At 31.0% G+C, this 20,163-nt stretch overlaps 1 protein-coding gene and 1 non-coding gene across 4 annotated transcripts; one reads left to right on the top strand and one right to left on the bottom strand.

Annotated features, from left to right (window-relative positions):
* The first annotated feature begins 1,412 nt into the window (after positions 1 to 1,412).
* LOC149056440 (uncharacterized) lies at positions 1,413 to 16,293 on the top strand. 3 transcript variants are annotated; one of them, XM_089227368.1, is made up of 5 exons: positions 1,535 to 1,563; positions 1,642 to 1,732; positions 6,365 to 6,727; positions 13,700 to 13,731; positions 15,993 to 16,194. In XM_089227368.1, exons 1-5 carry the CDS (start codon positions 1,550 to 1,552, stop codon positions 16,048 to 16,050), a joined length of 558 nt encoding a protein of 185 aa, XP_089083494.1. In that variant the 5' UTR covers positions 1,535 to 1,549; the 3' UTR covers positions 16,051 to 16,194. The 3 variants fall into 3 exon arrangements, with proteins under 3 accessions (XP_089083493.1, XP_089083494.1, XP_089083492.1); XM_089227367.1 differs by lacking the exon at positions 13,700 to 13,731 and having other exon boundaries at positions 1,413 to 1,543; positions 15,993 to 16,292; XM_089227366.1 differs by lacking the exon at positions 13,700 to 13,731 and having other exon boundaries at positions 15,993 to 16,293.
* Positions 16,294 to 19,661: 3,368 nt separating this feature from the next.
* On the bottom strand, positions 19,662 to 19,800 carry LOC149056441 (U4 spliceosomal RNA). The gene has a single exon (XR_016191827.1). It is a non-coding gene; the product is annotated as a U4 spliceosomal RNA (small nuclear RNA).
* Positions 19,801 to 20,163: the final 363 nt, after the last annotated feature.

Below are 20,163 nucleotides of genomic sequence, written 5' to 3' on the forward strand. Positions count from 1 at the left end.
GGCGAAGCAACCATATTTGTTTAATGTTTATATTATAATGTGCTGAGTTTATGGCTGTATTAACACTATTAGTGTGTAGTAAACATTATAAGTCAGATGTATTCAAACTGTGCGTCGCGGCTCCCAGGGGCGTCGCGAGAGTTTGCAAAGGGAGCCGCGTCAAAGCACCGAAAACCAACATCATACACCTAGGTCCTGTATAATTATTATAAATATTATCTGCAATCATTATTGAAATGAAAACGACACACCTTACGATTCGAACATTTGAAGTTTTATTTCTAGTACTAAAGTCACTGTTATTATCACCCATATAACATATCTCCCATATTGTATCCGTGTGTTGTTTCAATTTTTTCATAATAATTTGGGAGCCGTAAACATATTGTGAACACCCAAAGGAGCCGCGTGCTGAAAAAGTTTGACTACCTCTGTTATAAATGATGACAGTAGAGGAGTAGTATTGTACATACACAGAGCCAGGACTTAAGTGCACCAAAATATTTGAGAAATCAATGTAATGTATACCTAAATAAATTATATCAGATTCATTTTATTTTTATTTTCATTATTGATTCATTAAAAAAAAAAATTAAGCCACTTGTGTAACACAGGCGTGTAAATGTTAAATATTATATATAATATTTACTGGAACAATGTTATTTCATTTGCAATGTCTTCGTGTTACATTCTGTATTATGTATATCTATTTGTACAGAAAAACGTGTACCTAATGTTTACCTAGTGCAGCGCATCTGAATCAAACCATTTAAAGTCTACATATATATAGCCTATAGGTACAGGGTGTAACAGAAAGAGCTGACAAAAATAAAAATATTATATGATAAGTAAATAATTTAAGAAACATACTCAAGTCAGCAAATTCTCACAAATCATGTTTTTAAAAAAAGTTATTACATTCCAAATTAATTTATCCTATTTATAATTTTTGTTTACAGGCAATTTATTTCTGTGATGGCTTTAATTTAATTTATCATAACCCGTGTTCTATCAGTATTTATATTTTATGATGTATTAAATATAGACCGATATTCAGGAGATTCAATCGAATAGTCAGGCTATGTTATACATATTGTTTTATATTTTAATATATTTCAATGTAAGTGTGATATTTCTAATATTTCTATTTATTTTTTATTATTTGTGCATCATCACTTGGAAGCCATACTGTTTTCATATGACGTAGCCCAAAAATAGTATTTATACCTATTCATGTCAAACGAAACAACAACTGCTCTATTTAACTCATGTTTTATAAATATCGAAACAATATTATTTGCTTGTTTTCAAACTGTTAATTATATGTTTACCTAAATATTAATACTAATTTAGTTAAGCACCGTTTCGAATTTATATTATTGCATACTAATTGTTCATGTCATTGTAACGAATTATTACAAAACTACTTGTTAAAAATAATAAATATATGTTTGTAGTTTATATCCTATGTAGGAACGAGAAACCCACACATAATAAAAGATAAAATAAAATTGTATGATTACATCGTAGTCATATAGTATAAGTACGTATGGTTGTTATTTGGTATCTTTTCGATTTTTATAAATACCTAGTAAAATAAATGATATGCATTTAGTATATTATATTTTTTTTTAACTTTAGGGAAAGACAACAACAGCCTGATAAAATTATGTTTTTCTCCAAGCAAAAGATGTTTGTTTTATTATTGTTTGTAATATTTTCATTGGTTCAAGTAAGTCCCAAGTTTTTTTTTTTAACATAAAATCTTTCAGTGTTATTCATTATCTACCTTTTTTGTTTCTGACAATAGTTTAATATTAAAACAATTCAATCGAACCTAGTCGATGGATTATAGCGATATCGTCGATGATACATTGTGATGAATTGCTAATTTATTTTTAAAAATGCTTTAAAATTTAGCTCTACTTAAATTATAAAAGACTTTATAATTTAAAACTATATTTAATGCAGGGGCGTCATTTTAACTTTTTTATAGTTGGTGCTAAAAGTTTTGCTGGCCATTTCAAATCATTGCCAGGCCAAAAATTTTTTTATTAATTTTAGAATATTTGTATGATTTATTTAATATAATGTATTAATGTCATATACCTATACAGAGTGTAACAGAAAGACCTGACCAAAAAAAAAAAAAAACAAAAAAAAAAAAAAAAATGCTAATTCATCGTATGATAACAATTGTTGATATTATATGATAAGTAAATAGTTTTTAGAAATATACTCATGTCAAAAATATCAAAAATCATTATTTTTAAAAAAGTTATGGCATTCCAAATTAATTTAACCAAAAAAATATTGAATTTTAAAAAAATTCTAAGAAATAAACTTCTTATCTTAGATAAATCTTTTTACCATCAAAATTGTTTTTAGAATCAGATTCACAAATGCCCCTTCAATGTAAAACGTACATTTTTCATTTTTCAGTAGAGCCAGTTTTATGTTTAGAGTATTTCAAATTGTCACAGACCATTGAGTAGGGTCTTAAAAAAATCTAAAAAATATCCCTATATTGTTTATAAACAGGGTCGTATTTAAGATTTTGGCGCCTGTCGCCTGTGGGCAATAAAATTTTAGCGACCTCCCGCTTTGCATACAATTGAATTTAAAACTAGTTAGTGAGTAATACTACTAATAATAATTATAGGGATTTGTGATGGTATATGGATTTAGTATTTAGATAAAAAAATTTAAAAAAAAAAAAAAAAAAACAAGCAAATGCAGTGGTCTGGTAAATATTATTAATATAATTAAATTAATATATTATTAAATTACTATTAAAATAATATAAATATAATTTAAAAAAAAACTGAATTAATGATTTTATATATTATATTGTATTTAATAATATGTTATATATTTTATGTTTATTTTATTAGTATATTACCTATATTCTGTTATTTTTTAATATTACTTTCAGTCTCAAGCCAAGTATATTATGCAAAACAATTTTCTGGATTCTGAAGTTCGGAATTAAGTACAAAAGTTAAATTATATAACCAAATTTGGTGACTGTAAAATGTCTCTGTGATACTAAGCTTGGGGAGTGGTTGATTTTGCATCATATCAAAAGAAATATTAATTGAATTATCACTGGTTTTTTTCATAAGGTTATGAACATTTTTACTGAGATGTTTATGAGTTTTCCTGTAATTCAATTTTAATTGTTTCATTTATTTCATTTTTTATTTTGTCTTCTAGACCAGCACAACACATCTTGACGGGGGTGTCCAAACCCTAAGTTAAATTTTGTAGTGAATATTAAATAATACTTACTGAATGAAGAGAATTTTTGGTTGTTTTTAATCATCTCATTTTTCTAATGGTTATACTACTTTTACACTAAGTTAATAGTTACACCAGGTGGAAGATAAGAACACCCTGTATCAGTTCTAGAGTAGTGACTTTTTTTGGTTTTGAAATTTTGAATATGGTCAATAATTGAATTTGCGATTTGTTCATCTTGTAGACTTAAATGACTTCCACCGCGTTTCTCTATAGGACTACCTAAATTATTATTTTTCATATAATTAATAGCAATAATGTTTAAACGCTTTCTTGTAACTGATGTGATTGACCTGAACACTGTAGAACATACGGGTATTTTCCCTTGTAGAGTGGGTTAAGGTTAACTAAATTTTCAAGTTTTTTTGGCCATCCAAAATTTTTTGATCGACATTTCAAAAAAAAATCTAAAATTTCAGTTGTCTATAAATAGCTCAAAAAAAGTCAAAATATTTTGAAAATTAAATCATGTAAATAAAATACCAATCTAAATAACTGGTAAAATTTTCAAGTATTAACAGGGATTAGTTTTTGAGTTACAACCATATAAAAAATCGATTTTGCGTAAAAATTCCCATTTTTCTGTCACTTTTTTTTTGCTTTTCTCGATTTTTTGAAAACTGTCGAAAAATGTTTAAACCTGTATAATGCACCAAGGTCATCGGAAACCACTCCAGAAGTTTGAAATTGAAGCATTATTTCGACTAGTTATGCTGTACACAGACACAAAAAAAAACACACACACATCATTGTAAAATCAATACATTCATCACTCCGTTCAGAATCTAATAAGTATAAAATAAATAAATATAATGTTTAAAATGTAAAATACATGTGCGGCGGATGTGCGAGTGTATATACTATAATGCAATAATATTATGATAATAAAAATAATAAAAATTTATATACAAGTTTTCTTATAAATGGTTCTATACAGAGAAAAAAAATCAAAAATCGGAAGTCAACATTTTTTTTTTTTATAAACGCTTATGTTGTCCCTAAGTTATGCTTGGAATAATTATTAAAAATGTTGAGGGTTATTCAGTTAAAAAATGTTAGAGTGTTTAAAGTTTTAATTTTCACGAAATCAATATATTCACGTGGAAAAAAACGATAAATTATGATTAAAAAGGTATCTTCAACCCGTTCTAACTAAAAATAAAATACATGTAATAAAATAAAATATATAACAATTTTTAAATATAATAATATATCCTAGACTGACAAATCATCTTCGCTCAGAATCGTGTTTTGGATACAATGATACATATCCATTCAAATTTAACTCACACATTATAGTGACCTACTCTAGTCCGAGGTCCACACCCCTAATGTACAGTAGAGTGAGTTTCTGGTTGCTTTTATAGTTTTATGTTTTTTGTGTTGTAGAAAATGTTTGATAGATGGTTTTCAGTTTTTTATCTTTTCAATAGTTGTATAAATACTTTTGGTATTTACAGGACAACGTTGATCGTGGTCAGATAGTACTATATATTAATATATCCGCAGGCCCGGCTTAAGTGCTTAAACTCACCTAGGCAAACTTACCTAACTAACCTAACCTAACTTTGAATGCTTATAAAAAAATTGTGACAATGAATTTCTTTTATTTTTCAACTGCTATTGTAACAATATGCTTTTCTGCCTAACAAAAAAATTTTTATCGATATTTATTTAAAAAAAACTAATAATATGACTGATAATAATAATAACTGAAGTCGAACATTTTTGAAAATTGCATGGTGAAAATTTCATGTTTTTATGGTTATTTGTTTTAAGTTACATCAAAAATCAAAATCGATTTTGTCGAAAACTGATTGTGCGTAAAATTTCCCGTTTTTCCTTTATTTTTTGTTTGTTTATCCCGATTATTTAGAAAAATATTGAAAAATTTGACTCCCCAAAATACCAACTAGATTCACTTTCTGATCTAACAAAGTACTGAAGTCAAAAATCGAAGCATTTTTAAAGCCCCAAAACGTAATGACAGACGTAAAAAAATAAAAAATAAAAACACACATCATGGTAAAATCAATACATTCATCGTTTCGCTCAGAATCTAAAATTAATAAAAACATAATAAAAATGTTAACATTTTATTAGAACTTGACAACAAAAATGTTAAATGCCACCCTAGGCGTGGGCCTATGTCGCCTACCCCTTGAGCCGGGCCTGTATATCCGCAACTAGGGTTTTAAATTTGGTGGGGCTAATTTTTTATTTGAAATCAAACCTGTAGCCCGTGGTGCAGGATTCAACTTAGTATTGGTAAAATATTTGGGGGGCTTAGCCCCACCCCCGTACCAACACAATATTTTTCTAACAAAATACGGTCTGGAACTATTCAGTTTGTGAATTTCTGGAGTTTTGCAGTCGGTGAAAATACGGTTTTAAAATTTTCAAATTCCGGAATTGTACGCGTATTACTTTTTTCTGCTAGAATACGGTCTGAGTATATACGTTCCGGATCTCTACAGTCGGTAAAAATACAGTTTACGTGTTTTATTTTCCGGAAAAATACGGTGGCATAACGGTCGGCTATTTGTTTTTTTCCGGATTTCTACGGTCTATGCAATTCCACATTAATTCCGGAATTATACGGTCGGTAATATTACTTTCTGAATTTATACGGCCTTCCAATGGAAAAAGTACGTTTTGCATTGAAGCCCCTCAAATAGGCTATTTTAAATTTATCCAAATGACTTTTTATTAAATTAAAATTTTTTTTTCAATACTAAAAAAAACATAAAAAAATATGTATTATACATGTAGCGATGGGTGACTTAATGAACAAAAAAAAAATAAATAAAATAAAATAAAAAATATTAATATGAACAAAAGTTATTCCAAAAGTCAGTTATATCTGTTACACCTTGTATATTATAATTATGTGACACCCTTGGTTTAATGCGAATCATTAGGTTGTAAATAGGTATTTTCACAAATAAATATATAATAATGTAATATAATTTTAATATAGGTACTCATTGTGAACTATAATTGATTCATTAAATTTTTAAAAAAAATAATTGAAGTTTCTGATATTGATTTATTTTATGATTAGCTTATAAATTGTGAAAACTCCGAACCTGCAGCCCTTACAAACATTACAGTCTCTGCAGACGCTGCAGCAAAACTAAGTGAGTCAAATGATGCAATCAAACCAAATGAGTCAGATACTGTAGCCAAACCAAGTGAGTTAGAGACTGCAGCAAAACCAAGTGAGTCAGATGATGCAATCAAACCAAGTGAGTCAGATACTGTAGCCAAACTAAGTGAGTTAGAGACTGCAGCAAAACCAAGTGAGTCAGATGATGCAATCAAACCAAGTGAGTCAGAGACGACAGCCAAACCAAGTGAATCAGGGACTACAAGTAATGTCGGCAAAAACAACCCCAAACCTGATAAAATAGCAAAACCTACACCGGTAATTTATTTATATTTTTTTATAGTTATAATTTTAATATTACAAACCGATATGTCAATCAATTTTACGAAATTAGTTACACAATAATTGTACAATAAGTTAAGTGGGATAAGATCTTATGATGGTTTAAATGCCTATTCGGGTATAATACAATCTATACAATCTTTCAATTTTAATGTGTATGAAAATTCATGCTCATAAACTGTTTCGATAATTGTGAAAATATAAAACAGCAGTTATCACTGTTTGAAAAGCTACTTGGTAATCAGTTGGTATTTTTATAAATCGATTTGGTAAATTTTCGCATATAAATTGTTTGGAATCGCATTGGCAAGTAAATGTGATTTTATATTCATAGGTCTTTTTTGTTTACGAACTGTAGGTACTTTTCTTATGATAAAAATGAGTATTAGACACTTTTCTCGTTAAAATTACTTACCACGGTCCACGATCATGTAAATTCCACCGGTAAAAATTATACAAAGTACCTAATTTTTACTAATAATATGAGTAATAATATAGATCAATTATGAGTATTTAAATAAATATGTATTTCACATGTCAAATCAATAATTAATTACTACGTTTATCATATAAAATTAATAAAAATCGTAGAAATGGTGTTGCCGTCAAAGCGCAAACATATAAATAATTTAGTATCGGTCACGGAGGAATAGCTGGCTTCTCTCTCTCTCTCACACACACACACGCACGCACGCACGCACGCACGCACGCACGCACGCACGCACACACACACACACACACACACACACACACACACACACACACACACACACACACACACACACACACACACACACACACACACACACACACACACACACACACACACACATACACACACACACACATACACAATCACCTGTTTTTATAATTATTTTATTTTTGTATGTAATTAAATGTGTCTTGTGAGTTATATAATATGCCACCACGTCGTCTGGCAAATATTATTTAACACGGCCGCCGTAATAATATTTTGTCTCATGTCAAACGTTGTCGCATCAGAGATTAGAATGAACGTATCATTATTACCTTTACATAAATATTAAAAAGTTTTTTTTTTTTTTTAAATGCCCTGGGGCTTTATTATTTAAACGACCCAAAGGTCTTCATAAATATGTTTGACAATTACACATATTTTACATACTAGACATAATATATATATATATTACTTAGACGTCGGATATCCTTGGAGCTATCTAATAATTAAATGGCCAATGGATTGACATGGTGATCTAGCCTCGTCTCGTGTTTGCGAGCAAACCTTTGGATTTCGTCTGCTATTGTAGGCTGCATCATATCACGGTGAATTGCATTGTTTCTTTCGAACCGGTAGGCTGCAGTGATGGTCCTAAGTGCAATATTTTGACAGCGTTGTATTACATCGATGTTAGACTTACTGGCACAAGCCCACAATTGAATGCCATATATCCAGATCGGTTTTATAATTGCTACATACAGTAGACGTTTGTTTTCTATGGTTAACTCGGAGTGAGGTCCGACTAACCAATAAAGTTTTCGCATTTTTTCTTTAATCTGAATTTTTTTCTGACGGACGTGGTGTTTCCAGTTTAGATGAGAGTCAAGGTGCATTCCAAGATATTTTGCTGAATCTTTTTGTGGGATTGGTGATTGATTCAATATTATTTGGATGGTTTCGGTTTTGCGTAACGTATAGTTAACGTGCACCGATTGATCGCCATTAATCTTAATTTTCCAACGTCTTGTCCAGGCAAAGATATTGTCGATTGACCTCTGTAAGTTATTGGTTGCAGTGAGCTGACTATTACGTGTTGACAAAATTACTGTATCATCGGCAAACATAGCTAATGTTGTGTTATCATCGTTTGGTATATCAGCCGTATAGAGTAAATACAAGATAGGTCCTAAAACACTACCTTGCGGTACTCCAGCTGATATATCTTTCCATTCGGTTATCGCTTCTTCGTGTATGACTCGAAATTGACGGTCAGTCAAGTATGATTCAAGAAGTGCACACCAGGTATGTGGCAGCTGATCACGCAGTTTGATGAGGAGTCCTTTGTGCCAGACTTTGACAAAAGTCTGAGCTACGTCAAGGAAAACTCCACAGCAGTACTTTTTTTCTTCAAGAGCTTTACTAATCACATTAGTAACTCGATGTACTTGATCGATTGTTGAATGTTTGTTGCGAAATCCAAACTGATGTTCTGGTATAAGATTTTTTTCCTCTATAATCGGTTTTAGGCGTTTGAGCAGAAGTTTTTCTAAAAGTTTAGATAAACTTGTGCCCGTTTCCATTGTTCTGGAATGTATTCCAAGCGCAAAATAGCGTTGTATATGTGTGTAAGATGAATGATAGCCTGCTTTGGAAGTTCTTTCAGTATTTTTGGACTAATTTCATCATAGCCTGGTGATTTTTTTGGGTTTAAGTTGTTATCTATTTCTTTTGCAATTTCCAACGGTGAGAAATATTTGATTTTTTCACGTGCTGCATTAAGAGATTGGCATTGCAAAGTGTCAAGCTCAGAGTCAATAGTGTTTGGCATAAATACGTGTTCAAGATGCCGAGCGTATATTTCGGCTTTTTCTTGTTCGCTTCGTGCCCAGGTGCTGTCTTCTTTGCGGAGTGGTAGTATCTGAACACGGGGCCTCTTCATGAGTCTTGTGGCTTTCGATAATGAATAATCAGTATTATCCGTCGCAGTGAGACCACTTAAGTTTGATTTGAATGTTTCATTTTTCATTTCTTTGATTTTGTCATGAAGAATTTTGCTTACTCGGTTCCATTCCGTTTTATCCGTTGGGTTCCGTGTACTATGCCATGTTCGTCTCGCTCGACGTTTATGTTGGACTAGTTTTCTTATTTCTAGTGGTTAAGTTAACTGGTGATTACCATTTGATAGCTACCGGAGTTGCTATTTCCGCCGCACTAACAATGTCATATGTTATTTTTTTTACGGCATTATTAATATCTGTTATTGTTCTTAATCGAGTTGAAAGTATTATTTTTTCTTCGAGGGTATTTCTGAATAGGTCCCAAATTGTTTTTTTTGTTTGTTATAGACATTTTTTTTTGTTTCATTATCACATCAGAGCTTAATGAGAGAAGCACAGGAATGTGATCTGACGTAAGTTCTAATAGTCCTTCAACTTCCGTATAATTTGATGAAATTCCTTTCATTATGTAAAAGTCAATAAGATAAGGTAATTTATTTGGGTCAGTCGGCCAATATGTTGGTTTTCTAGTTGAAATGAATTGTGCTTTAATTGTATTTGCTGATTTGAACAATTCCCGCCCTTTGGTGGTAATCAATCTCGATCCCCAAAATGTGTGTTTGGCATTATAATCTCCTCCAGCAATGAATCTGCTACCGAGTGTCTGGAAGAATTCAATGAACTTTTTGTTATCTACTTTATGTCTTGGTGGACAATAAATTGCAGAGATAGTTAGATCATTGTTGCCGTCATTGATATGGACACTAGTTGCCTGTAAATATTCTTGAAGATGTTTATCAAGTTCATAATGTTTAATTGTTTTTTTTATTATTACTGCAGTTCCTGTTCCTCCATGAGCGCGATTGCTCGGATATTCTGTTGTATATATTCGATAGCCATGCAATTTTAGAGTGGTCCACGTTGTGAAGTGGGTTTCTGAAATTAAAGCTATGTCAATTTTTTCGTTATTCATAAGATGTTCAAATTCTTGTTTTCGTTGTTCAAGCCCGTTAGCGTTCCATGTTATGATTCGTAGCGTTCTACTCATTTCTTTTTCTTTTGCGCTTTGCTTTTCGGCTGGCTATTTTCAAGCCTGTCCAATCTCTCATTTAATTTTGTTAATGCTGACATAACGTCAGATAGCAACGGTTCATTTTGGTTTTGTTGTGTATGGGTTTGAATCAGTGGACCCTTTTGATTTTTGTTCGAAGAACTAGCCATCTGTGCAAAAGAAACTTCTTGAGTGACTGGTTTCGCAGGTTTATGTTGTATTCTTTGTACTGCTGTAGTTTTTTTAGGGTGAGCTTTTTCTATTGCATTTTTATAAGTGATGCATCCTTTCCAATTTTCAGTATGTGCTTCACCACAGTTTGCGCATTTCACCTTTGATTTCTTAGACTTAGGGCAATTTAGTGAAGTATGTCCTTGGTGCACACGAACTTGTATATTTCAACCTCCCGTGGTCAGTACACTCATTGTACATCGTCGCCCGCTCGTTTTACCTACGCAGTGCGAATTTGCCGTGATCCCACGTGTTCACGCGCCTCACCGTTCATCTGCGGTTTCGTCGACTCGCTCGTCACATTTGACGGAGGTGCAAGTGTCGCTCGCCAGATCGACGCCCGCAGCCGATGCCACCGTCGTCTTGGGTCAACATTACAGCAGCATCATCGTCGTGGTATCAGTTCAGTGTTTATATCAGGTCGTACACACGCGTATTATTTTGTATCATTATTTTATTGTCATAGGTATCCGACGTGCATTGTCGCACTATTATTCTAATTGATTTATTATTCGTCGTCTTCGACGTACATTTGTATTAATATGTTATTTTTTCCGATCGGCTTGTGATCGCGCACTATTTATTACCACTAACATTAGTCTAAAATTTTCGTATTGCAGAATATCATAATAATGTAGTGATCACGTCGCCTACAGGTATCAGTAGTCAAAGATGATGTTTGGAAGGTGACTCTTGAGTTAATTACACAACGTAGAATTCTTCTTAATTAGATTAATTGTTTATTTATTGTGGTAACACATATATTTATTTATAACATGAAAGCTGAATGTAAGTTAAGTATTCTGAATGATAGAATAAATTCGGTTTGATTCGAATATTTTCTAAGTTCAAAATATTGTTTATAAGAAATTTTCTAAGTCCAATGAATTAAATTAAACAACAGACTGGCGTGAAGGTGCTCTGGCTAGTCTGGTCAAGTCGCGTCTGAATACAGGTCGTTTCGGGGTCCCTTATATAGTGCTACCCTCTACTCCCCATAGTCTACTTGCTCTTGTCGATGTTCTCACGGATGTGGTATAATCATCTAAACTGACGGAAACGCCACCCGCCCACATATGAGATCAGTACACATCCCGTGCAGCTGCATGCTTGATAATACTGTATCTATTATTATGACAGTATATTCCTAATTTGGGTATCGTTTCTTGGAATTCTTATCCCATAGTCGTGTCTAACGTCCTGAGGACATGGAACGCCTATCTATCTGTTTCCCTAAATGTTCAGTTAATCCCCCATTGTTATGTAATGTTATTTGGTGTCCACGCCCAACTTTTACCTTTAGTAGTCTCTTATTATTTTAATAATTCATGGCCACTCCCTTGGAATTGTTACCCTCTCAGGTGATGCCTACATAATTATTACCTAGTTGACCGTGAACCACGATTAAAGATAATATGGTTGCACAACGAAGCATAATAAAGTGACTCTTCGAGTTTCCTTGTTATCACAACAAGTAGAACCGAGAACTGGCGCTCCAAACGTTAAAATATTGAATCACAAGTTTGAATAATTTTAATTGATAATATTATACTACCTTTCATCATATTATCTTCATATTACTAATTTAGTAATTTATGTATGTTATAAAAAGTATTAAAAACACAGAATGATAGATACTGTAAGTCTGTAACACATTTATATTTTATTTATATTATGTTTTGACACGAATTAAAAACAATATATTTTTAACGATTAATTAATAAAGTACTTAGGTACGTCACTTTCTGTATGTAATGTAAATTATAATTTTAGCTAACTACCTACGAGTTTTGATAATTTTTTTTTAGTTTTATTTTGTTTTTTATTCATCTGATTTTTAATATATGTATACCGTCTCATTCTCATTATGACAAACGTACTACATATATCAGTTAGCATATCAGTTTGATGCACGTTACATTCAAATGTCAAAGTAAAACACCAAAAGTAGATATTTCTTTACTAGAAGTACAATTAACACTAAAATTACGAATCACGAAATCACAATTGAAAAAATCGTTGAAAAGTTCGTATTTTTAATCACGTTTACTTTTTCATATTTTCGCGGGAAAATATTGTGCATTGTGCATATTATCACTGTTATCACAGAACATTATTGAATTCAGATGCCTAGTACTTAATTCATATTCTATGAGCGCTAGTGAAAGTTTCTAGGGTATCGTTGATAATAAAAGAATTTATGAGCTCCATTAAATTGTTTCTTATCATAGTTCGTTGGGCAACCATATTATCTTTAATCGTGCCGTGAACTAAGCAATGCGGGACGCTAGTCCATAGCAATAAATTGTTTGTATATTTTAGACCGCAAACAACTGTTTTATATTTGCATTATCGCGTTAGGTTAGGTACCTCGCATCATCTTCATAATAAATATAATTCCCTACTTGCAATCAGCTCCTATCTCATATTTAAATACAGTCCACTTTTCTTCCCTCCCACAGGGCTATCGACTAAGGTAGGTAAGTATCGTCACACAAGACGGGTTGCATGTTGGCCGCCGTCCGTGCGCGCACTCACACACACGCACATTCGTAACCGGCTTTGCATGTGCAGCCGTCGTCAGCACCGTTATATTATGCAGCAGATTTGAATCGACCTCCATATTTGCATACATTTTGCAATTCAGTCAGTTTTAGTGTGACCCACTTAAAAAAAATATTTGTTTATAAAAACTTATCATCCGTCCGATAGGCCGTGGTTTGCATTGTAAACATTAACAAAAAAATTGTAATAACTTAGTGAGCACTATCTCGCGAAGTGCGAAAGCGAAATATACGTGTTGCTTGTTCGGTGTGTAAAACGCAACTGATATTAAAAAGTAAAGTTATCATTCTTGTTATTATTGTTTTCACAAGGGATAGTCATCATACCACATTAAATGTATCTTAATCGTTTTTATGTAATTTATATCACTGTTTCTTGTTTTGTGTGTTTTTTATTTGTATTTTTAGGCAGCCGCTGGCCAGCAGTGTACCGACAACTTGTGAGTTTTATATTATATTATTATTACTTATTTTATATATTGTTGAGTTAAAAGGGCTGCATATTATTTTTTTATATTCAATTACTACAATTTTATATTAGTGTACAACTCAAATAACAATAGCTACACCTTATATTTTATAATTTATTCTGTTACGCCAGAAGGGCCATAATATATCATACTTTTACTCTGTTGAGCCAGAAGGGCCATTATAATTTTATTTGTCGGTCACAAGGGCTGTACATTTATGATCCGATATTTATCCTGTTTAGCCATAAGGGCTGTAATATATTATTAATTATTATTATATTTTTTATATATGTATGTGCAGTGTTGCTGTGAATTTATTATATACTTAGTTCAATAATTATTTATTGCTGCATTATACATTTATACAGCAACCGTGTTACCATTTTTTATTATTAATTATTTTGTAAACACACCTACACCCATACATATTTATACACAAATACACATATTGCACAACACGCGCTACGTAGCACACGACAGTATTTTCCCTGCGATCCCGACCACTATTGTTCGGCCTATCATACCACTACACACCCAGCTACTAGCTAGACCTCAATATTTTTAAGACTTAGTTGCCAGTGGTGTGCAAAATTTAGTCGGTGTTCGGGCGGACGTATCATTATTTTACGCCTTGGCCCTTACAAATAGTAATAATTTTAGTTTATATAATAACGAAGACGGTAAAAATATAATCAACAATTACCAGATATACCCAAGCCATATTATATAATTAATACAAATCCACAAAATATATATATTTGACATAACTGATAGTTGTAATATAAAAAAATTGGAACTTATAGGTACCTATAGAACCAATATTATTGCGATCGATTTGAATGTTATAAATTATGTAAATAATACTGTACAAATTGTTTAAGAATCACTGTCTATAAATCAATAAATACATGTTGTCTTTGAAACTCATTTTTTATGTATGACAACATTTTTTTTATATCTTAGTTCTCATTTCTTCAGGTACCTTTAGTACCTGATCGAATATAATACTTAGCTTAATATGATAAATCAATCAACATCGACTTTCGTTTGTCAACTGAATTCAGTAGCCAAAAGATATATCCATGTACCGATGTATGCAGTAAAGATACTTATCATTTTGAACAAAATTAGCAATACTTAATATTTGTGAAATTGGGTGATAATAAATTTTCAATGTTAGATTTGATTTGTCACATTTTTGAGTATTTGTGTTATTACTGAAATTTTAAAGCATTCTGGAATATTATATTTTCGTAGAGATGTTACGAACCATAATATTTAAGGTCGAACTGAACCCGAACCGAACCAAACTCTTCAAATATTTTATCGAACTCGAACCGAACATTAAAAGTTAAATTGGATATTATTTTATTTAATATTTATTTATTGATTTATTTATCATTTAGCCACCATACCTCAGAATTATTGAATAAAGATTTTACTACAATTACTTAAATACTTTAAATACTTAAATATTTAATGATTATTATGCATGAGATTTTTAATTTTTAATTATTAATATGATGATAACTGATAAGAAAAAGCGAAAAACATCAATATTTAAAACAAGCAAACATTAAACATCTAATATTAATCTATTAATCTATTAATTATTTAATAATAATTTATAATTTTAGCCGTTACTCCATCGACTTTTATTTTTATTTCTCTGGTTCGATTATCGAACGGACCTATTAAATTAGATATTTGGTTAGGTTCGATTATTTGGAATTTCCAGTTCGGTTCGAAAATCGAACAGTTCGTAACATCTCTAATATTTTGTGATAGCTAAATTTAAAATGCGTCACAATAGTATGATCAATGAATACATATTTAATTTTAGAATGTTTCCTGTAATTCCATCTAACATCGGAAATGTACCATTTTGGTATTGCTTACCAATGATATACCTAGGCGTTTACTGCTTTTATAATTTCTTCATCATTAATTAACCTGAATTTATTAAATTAAAATATTTTAAGTATTTTAGATAAGTAGTTTTTTATCTACCCTTACAATTTATTTATATTATGTATCATTATAATTACTGACTCAATCGTGTAAATTTGATTGTATTACTTAAAAAATGATATTGATTATTTCTATTTGATAGTACCTAATTAGGTTTTATCAAATTCTGTTTAAAGTAACTAAGTTTTTAGGATAACTGAAATTACTCGGTGACTATCTACCGTGTACAATAATTTCATTATATTTGTTTTTGTTCTTAGGCAGTTAATATCGTTACTATACCAACTACAACCCAACAATCATCAACAACGCCGATGAGTGGCGTCAGTCGTAACACTTTCTGTAAAACGATTTGTATGCCATTTAATGGCTTAAGGGCGTTCTTTGGAGAAACAATACTATCAATTTGGAACTCAATTCAAAAAATCGGGAATAAAATTATTTCCTCATGCAGATTCAAGTAATCACTGTCAACAACGTTGGTGGCTAATCTATTTGTAATTGTGTTATCATGTGTTTTTTTTATCATTAAACGTCTATATTATAACAAAAAACTATAAAATTTTTAACTTATCTGATCCGTGAGTCGATTTCTACTATTAAATATTCAACATGTAATCATGTAATCGAGTAAATACCGGATGAATTATTTGATGCAACCATTGTGTAGTTTGTTGGTGGAATTGAGTCGTCCTAATTCCAAACGTGAATTGTTTCCGCTAACGAAAGGTCGGGTAAGCGTCCAAAAACCACTCAGACGAAAATTAGAATCAACCAAATGGCAATTAATCTAACAAAAAGGCCAATAGACCCACACGATAAAAAAAGTCATCAAGATATGTTCGGATGTAAATATCAAGAATAACTTAGTGCCCCCAATAAACTTATCACTTTAAAGGCAACAACTCCAAAATTTTAAATAATCATCTTCTATGTCTAAACATTAAACGGGAAATGTACTACAAATACTGCTACAGTGACATTCATACATTCTACTTCAATTAGATTAGACTTAAATTAAAATCATATCATAATCGTAGGTGTAAAGAACTGTTTATGATTTGGGGGGATGGGGGCTGAAATTCTACTTTAATTGATGACTGTCCCTTTTGATACGTAGTGTATTTTACCTTTTTGTACAATTTATAACAATATACGTTATAGGTAGTTAGCGAAATCTATTGAATATATTAAGATTGACATAAACTAATGGCAATTTTGGTATTGGCCAGTTCTTAAAACTATAGAAACAAAATAAAGATGGGCCAGCATAGTTTTATTGCTAATATAGAAGCAAAATTAAGTATACTCGTATAGGTGTTAAAAAAAAAATTAAATTAAATTAAAAAAATAGTATTCACTCCAATAATCCCAAGAAAAGTTAAAAGGTCTCGGTGACTACACTTCGTCGAGGCAATGGTATAAGGTGTCAAGGCGTGTGTGGGTGATAGTAGATAACGGTAACGGTAACGATAACAAATACAAATTTAACAAAAACCAACTGTAACTTTTAGATAATTATATTGTAAGCTTCGTATCTTCGGTTTTGTGGTTTTTATGTATTAATACGTACCTAATGTATTAATGTATTGCAATATAATATGATTCACACAACAGTTTTCCAAAAATTTTCTAATTTAGGCAATATAATAAACTAAAACTACAGAACTATGTTTAACGATATAATCATTATTGTGAATACAATTTATTTTATTGTATAGTTGACTGAGTAGTTTTTATTCAAATGTTGTCTTTATGACGATTTAGACATACGGTAATTTTCTTGTAATTTATATTATATTCCTCAATACTAATCTGAGTTTACAAATTAATAAATACGGGATCCACAGAAAGGAAATACGTATAACTTTCTTTATAAGACTCATGGTTCGAAAAACAGTCCGCCTGATAATTCTGTATGGATTTTAGTGGTAAATATAATGGCGTTCTGGTTATATCTAGACGAATATTATCACTACAGATACTACATTAATAACTCTGGCTTTACCGGGATGCGTATTTCCGAACTCTAACTGAGCTGGGTCACTATAGTGCCCGAGTCCGGTCAGACTTTTTAGTGCGCGTCTTTAATACATCATCTCACTGACTTAGGGCACGTTAATAGACTTTCATGTAGTAAGCATTTTCTATATTAGTTTTCGACGTTTTCGTACCTAACTTAATATTTTTAAACTTATAGGTAAATAGTTTAATGATAACATGAAAACAAATAATCACAATAAATAACAGATTACCAATTAAACTAATACATTTATTTTGCATTTCATACAATAATATAAATAATAATTTAGATAAACCGAATTTAAAAAAAAAAAACATATGTTTTTTACAATCATTTATGTAACATGGTTATAGTTACATAAATACGTTAAAATACTTACTTTTTTATGTTAGTAAGTCTATGCAATTTTGAATTAGATTTGTTATCGCCAATATCGTTAGCTAAATTTCTTTCTTTTTTATGTTGTAATTTTAGTGGGCCTATTAGCTTGTATTATATTTGAACTCAAAACCAATCCTACTTTTCTAGTAGCAAGTGAAGTAGATTGGACTTCAATTTGTCGACCTATTTAAAAAAATATATTGATAAATTGTTATATACCCATGGTTCCAGTGGCGTATTTAGGGTGGCTTATAGGGTATAAGTATATATACTTATTGATACATTTTCTTAAGCCATGCCAGTTATCCATATATTTATAAATATATTATATGGTTGAGCTAATAATAGTAGACTTTAATGGCATTAGTGTTATGGACTGTATATTAATTAAATTCAATAATTTCACAAGTTTGAATGATAATATAAATGTTGTAATAATTTCAAAAATATTTTATATTATAGTATGAAAATGTTTCATATTTTATACATCAGAAATATTAACTATATATTCTTATTAGTCCGTTTAAACCTGGCCATAAAATAAATCAATATGGAAATAATATAGTGTAGTTTTCATATTACGAACATGTTCAGTGGGGCCATTCATCATCTTAAAGAATGAATTTAAAAAAAAATTAACGAAATATTAATTTTCATACATAAAACCAATTATTTCCTAAAAACTGCTATATATAATCATCATTTATAATATTTTACCACAACATATACTCGTATAATAAATTAATAAATTGTAAACAAAAGAGGAGCTCCGAGGAGAGCAACCCGCTTTTCATGAGGGCACGGTCAGAACCTCTGCAACGCCCTAGTCCCCGAAGGTTTCGGCGCGTCCGCCTCCCTGAAGCCTCTCCGAAGAGACCGACTCGCTCTTGTAACTCTCGACTGTTCTGTAGTACCAGTCACACTCGCCACCATCCAGGAATCAGTTGAGGCTGTTATCATTTCAGGCCACTATCACCGATGATCAGATAAGATTGTTATATTTGTTATTGTTTACCAGTTGTATTTGTTTATCGCCGTTCTCCGTACTTGGTAGGTCGATGATCGGTGCTAAGGTGTCATCACATCCACCTACTACATATTTACTGTTAACCGCTTTATTCTTGTACAATAATATGTTTATTCTCGTGCTCAGGCGCACACTTTATAACTCTGTGTTATATTATTTTGCATATTATTCATGTTAAGTTCCTCATCCTATCATACACCTAGGCCAATTCATTGGAGACAAACGCACCGCGAGTATCGTTGCGGCCAGCTAGCGATATCAGTTCAATAGCTTCGCGGCGGTGCGCAAACAGTAGTTCTATTTAAAGTTATACAATTATACCTTAATATCTATATCACGTTATGCATTGTTCTAGTTAGAATTCGATAATTAGTTGATTTGTGATAAAATCCATACGAAATAATTAAATAAATAACATGTTTGTTGGACTAGAGAAAGTTTTGAAGTATAAGTTTATTTTTTATAATATGAAATATTCAATGAAAAATTACTCTAAAATATTAAAATATAATCACAAAATATAGAAAAGACAATTCAAATTTATTCTGTGTAACTATAATATTAAAAAGTTTTCAACTCGCAATAATCGCACCTAGGATGAACCTCATTAGTTACGATATCGCCACTGCGAAGAGCTTAACCTATAATATTATATTTTTTACGTTTATATTTTTATACTTTGGTATAAAAAAGTTACCATGCCGTGATGATTACTGAATTGTTTAATCGTAATCCATAAGAATTACGAGCAGTGTTGAGTTGTATCTAGATACATTTATCTAGATAATTTATCTAGATGAAAATTAAGTACCTTTATCTTATCTAGATGAATAAATTATATAATATCTAATTGGTATCTAAGATTTAAGTTATGGAAATCTACATAAATATCTAGATATTTTCTTGTGTACAAGCTTTGACGTTCTTAAACTCTCCCAAAAAAGAATTCAGTGTTTTAGAAGATTATCCCATAGGTAGTTATTAGTTAAACAAGTGTTCT

This window comes from Diuraphis noxia, unplaced genomic scaffold (assembly GCF_037042655.1).
Source record: "Diuraphis noxia isolate RWA-SAM2 unplaced genomic scaffold, SU_Dnox_SAM2 contig0004, whole genome shotgun sequence".
Taxonomy (NCBI): domain Eukaryota; kingdom Metazoa; phylum Arthropoda; class Insecta; order Hemiptera; family Aphididae; genus Diuraphis; species Diuraphis noxia.

Coding starts and splice junctions, on each gene's coding strand:
- LOC149056440 (XM_089227366.1), top strand. Junction 1,733..6,364: donor TAATATTTTCATTGGTTCAA/GTAAGTCCCAAG, acceptor TTTTATGATTAG/CTTATAAATTGTGAAAACTC. Junction 6,728..15,992: donor AAATAGCAAAACCTACACCG/GTAATTTATTTA, acceptor TTTTGTTCTTAG/GCAGTTAATATCGTTACTAT.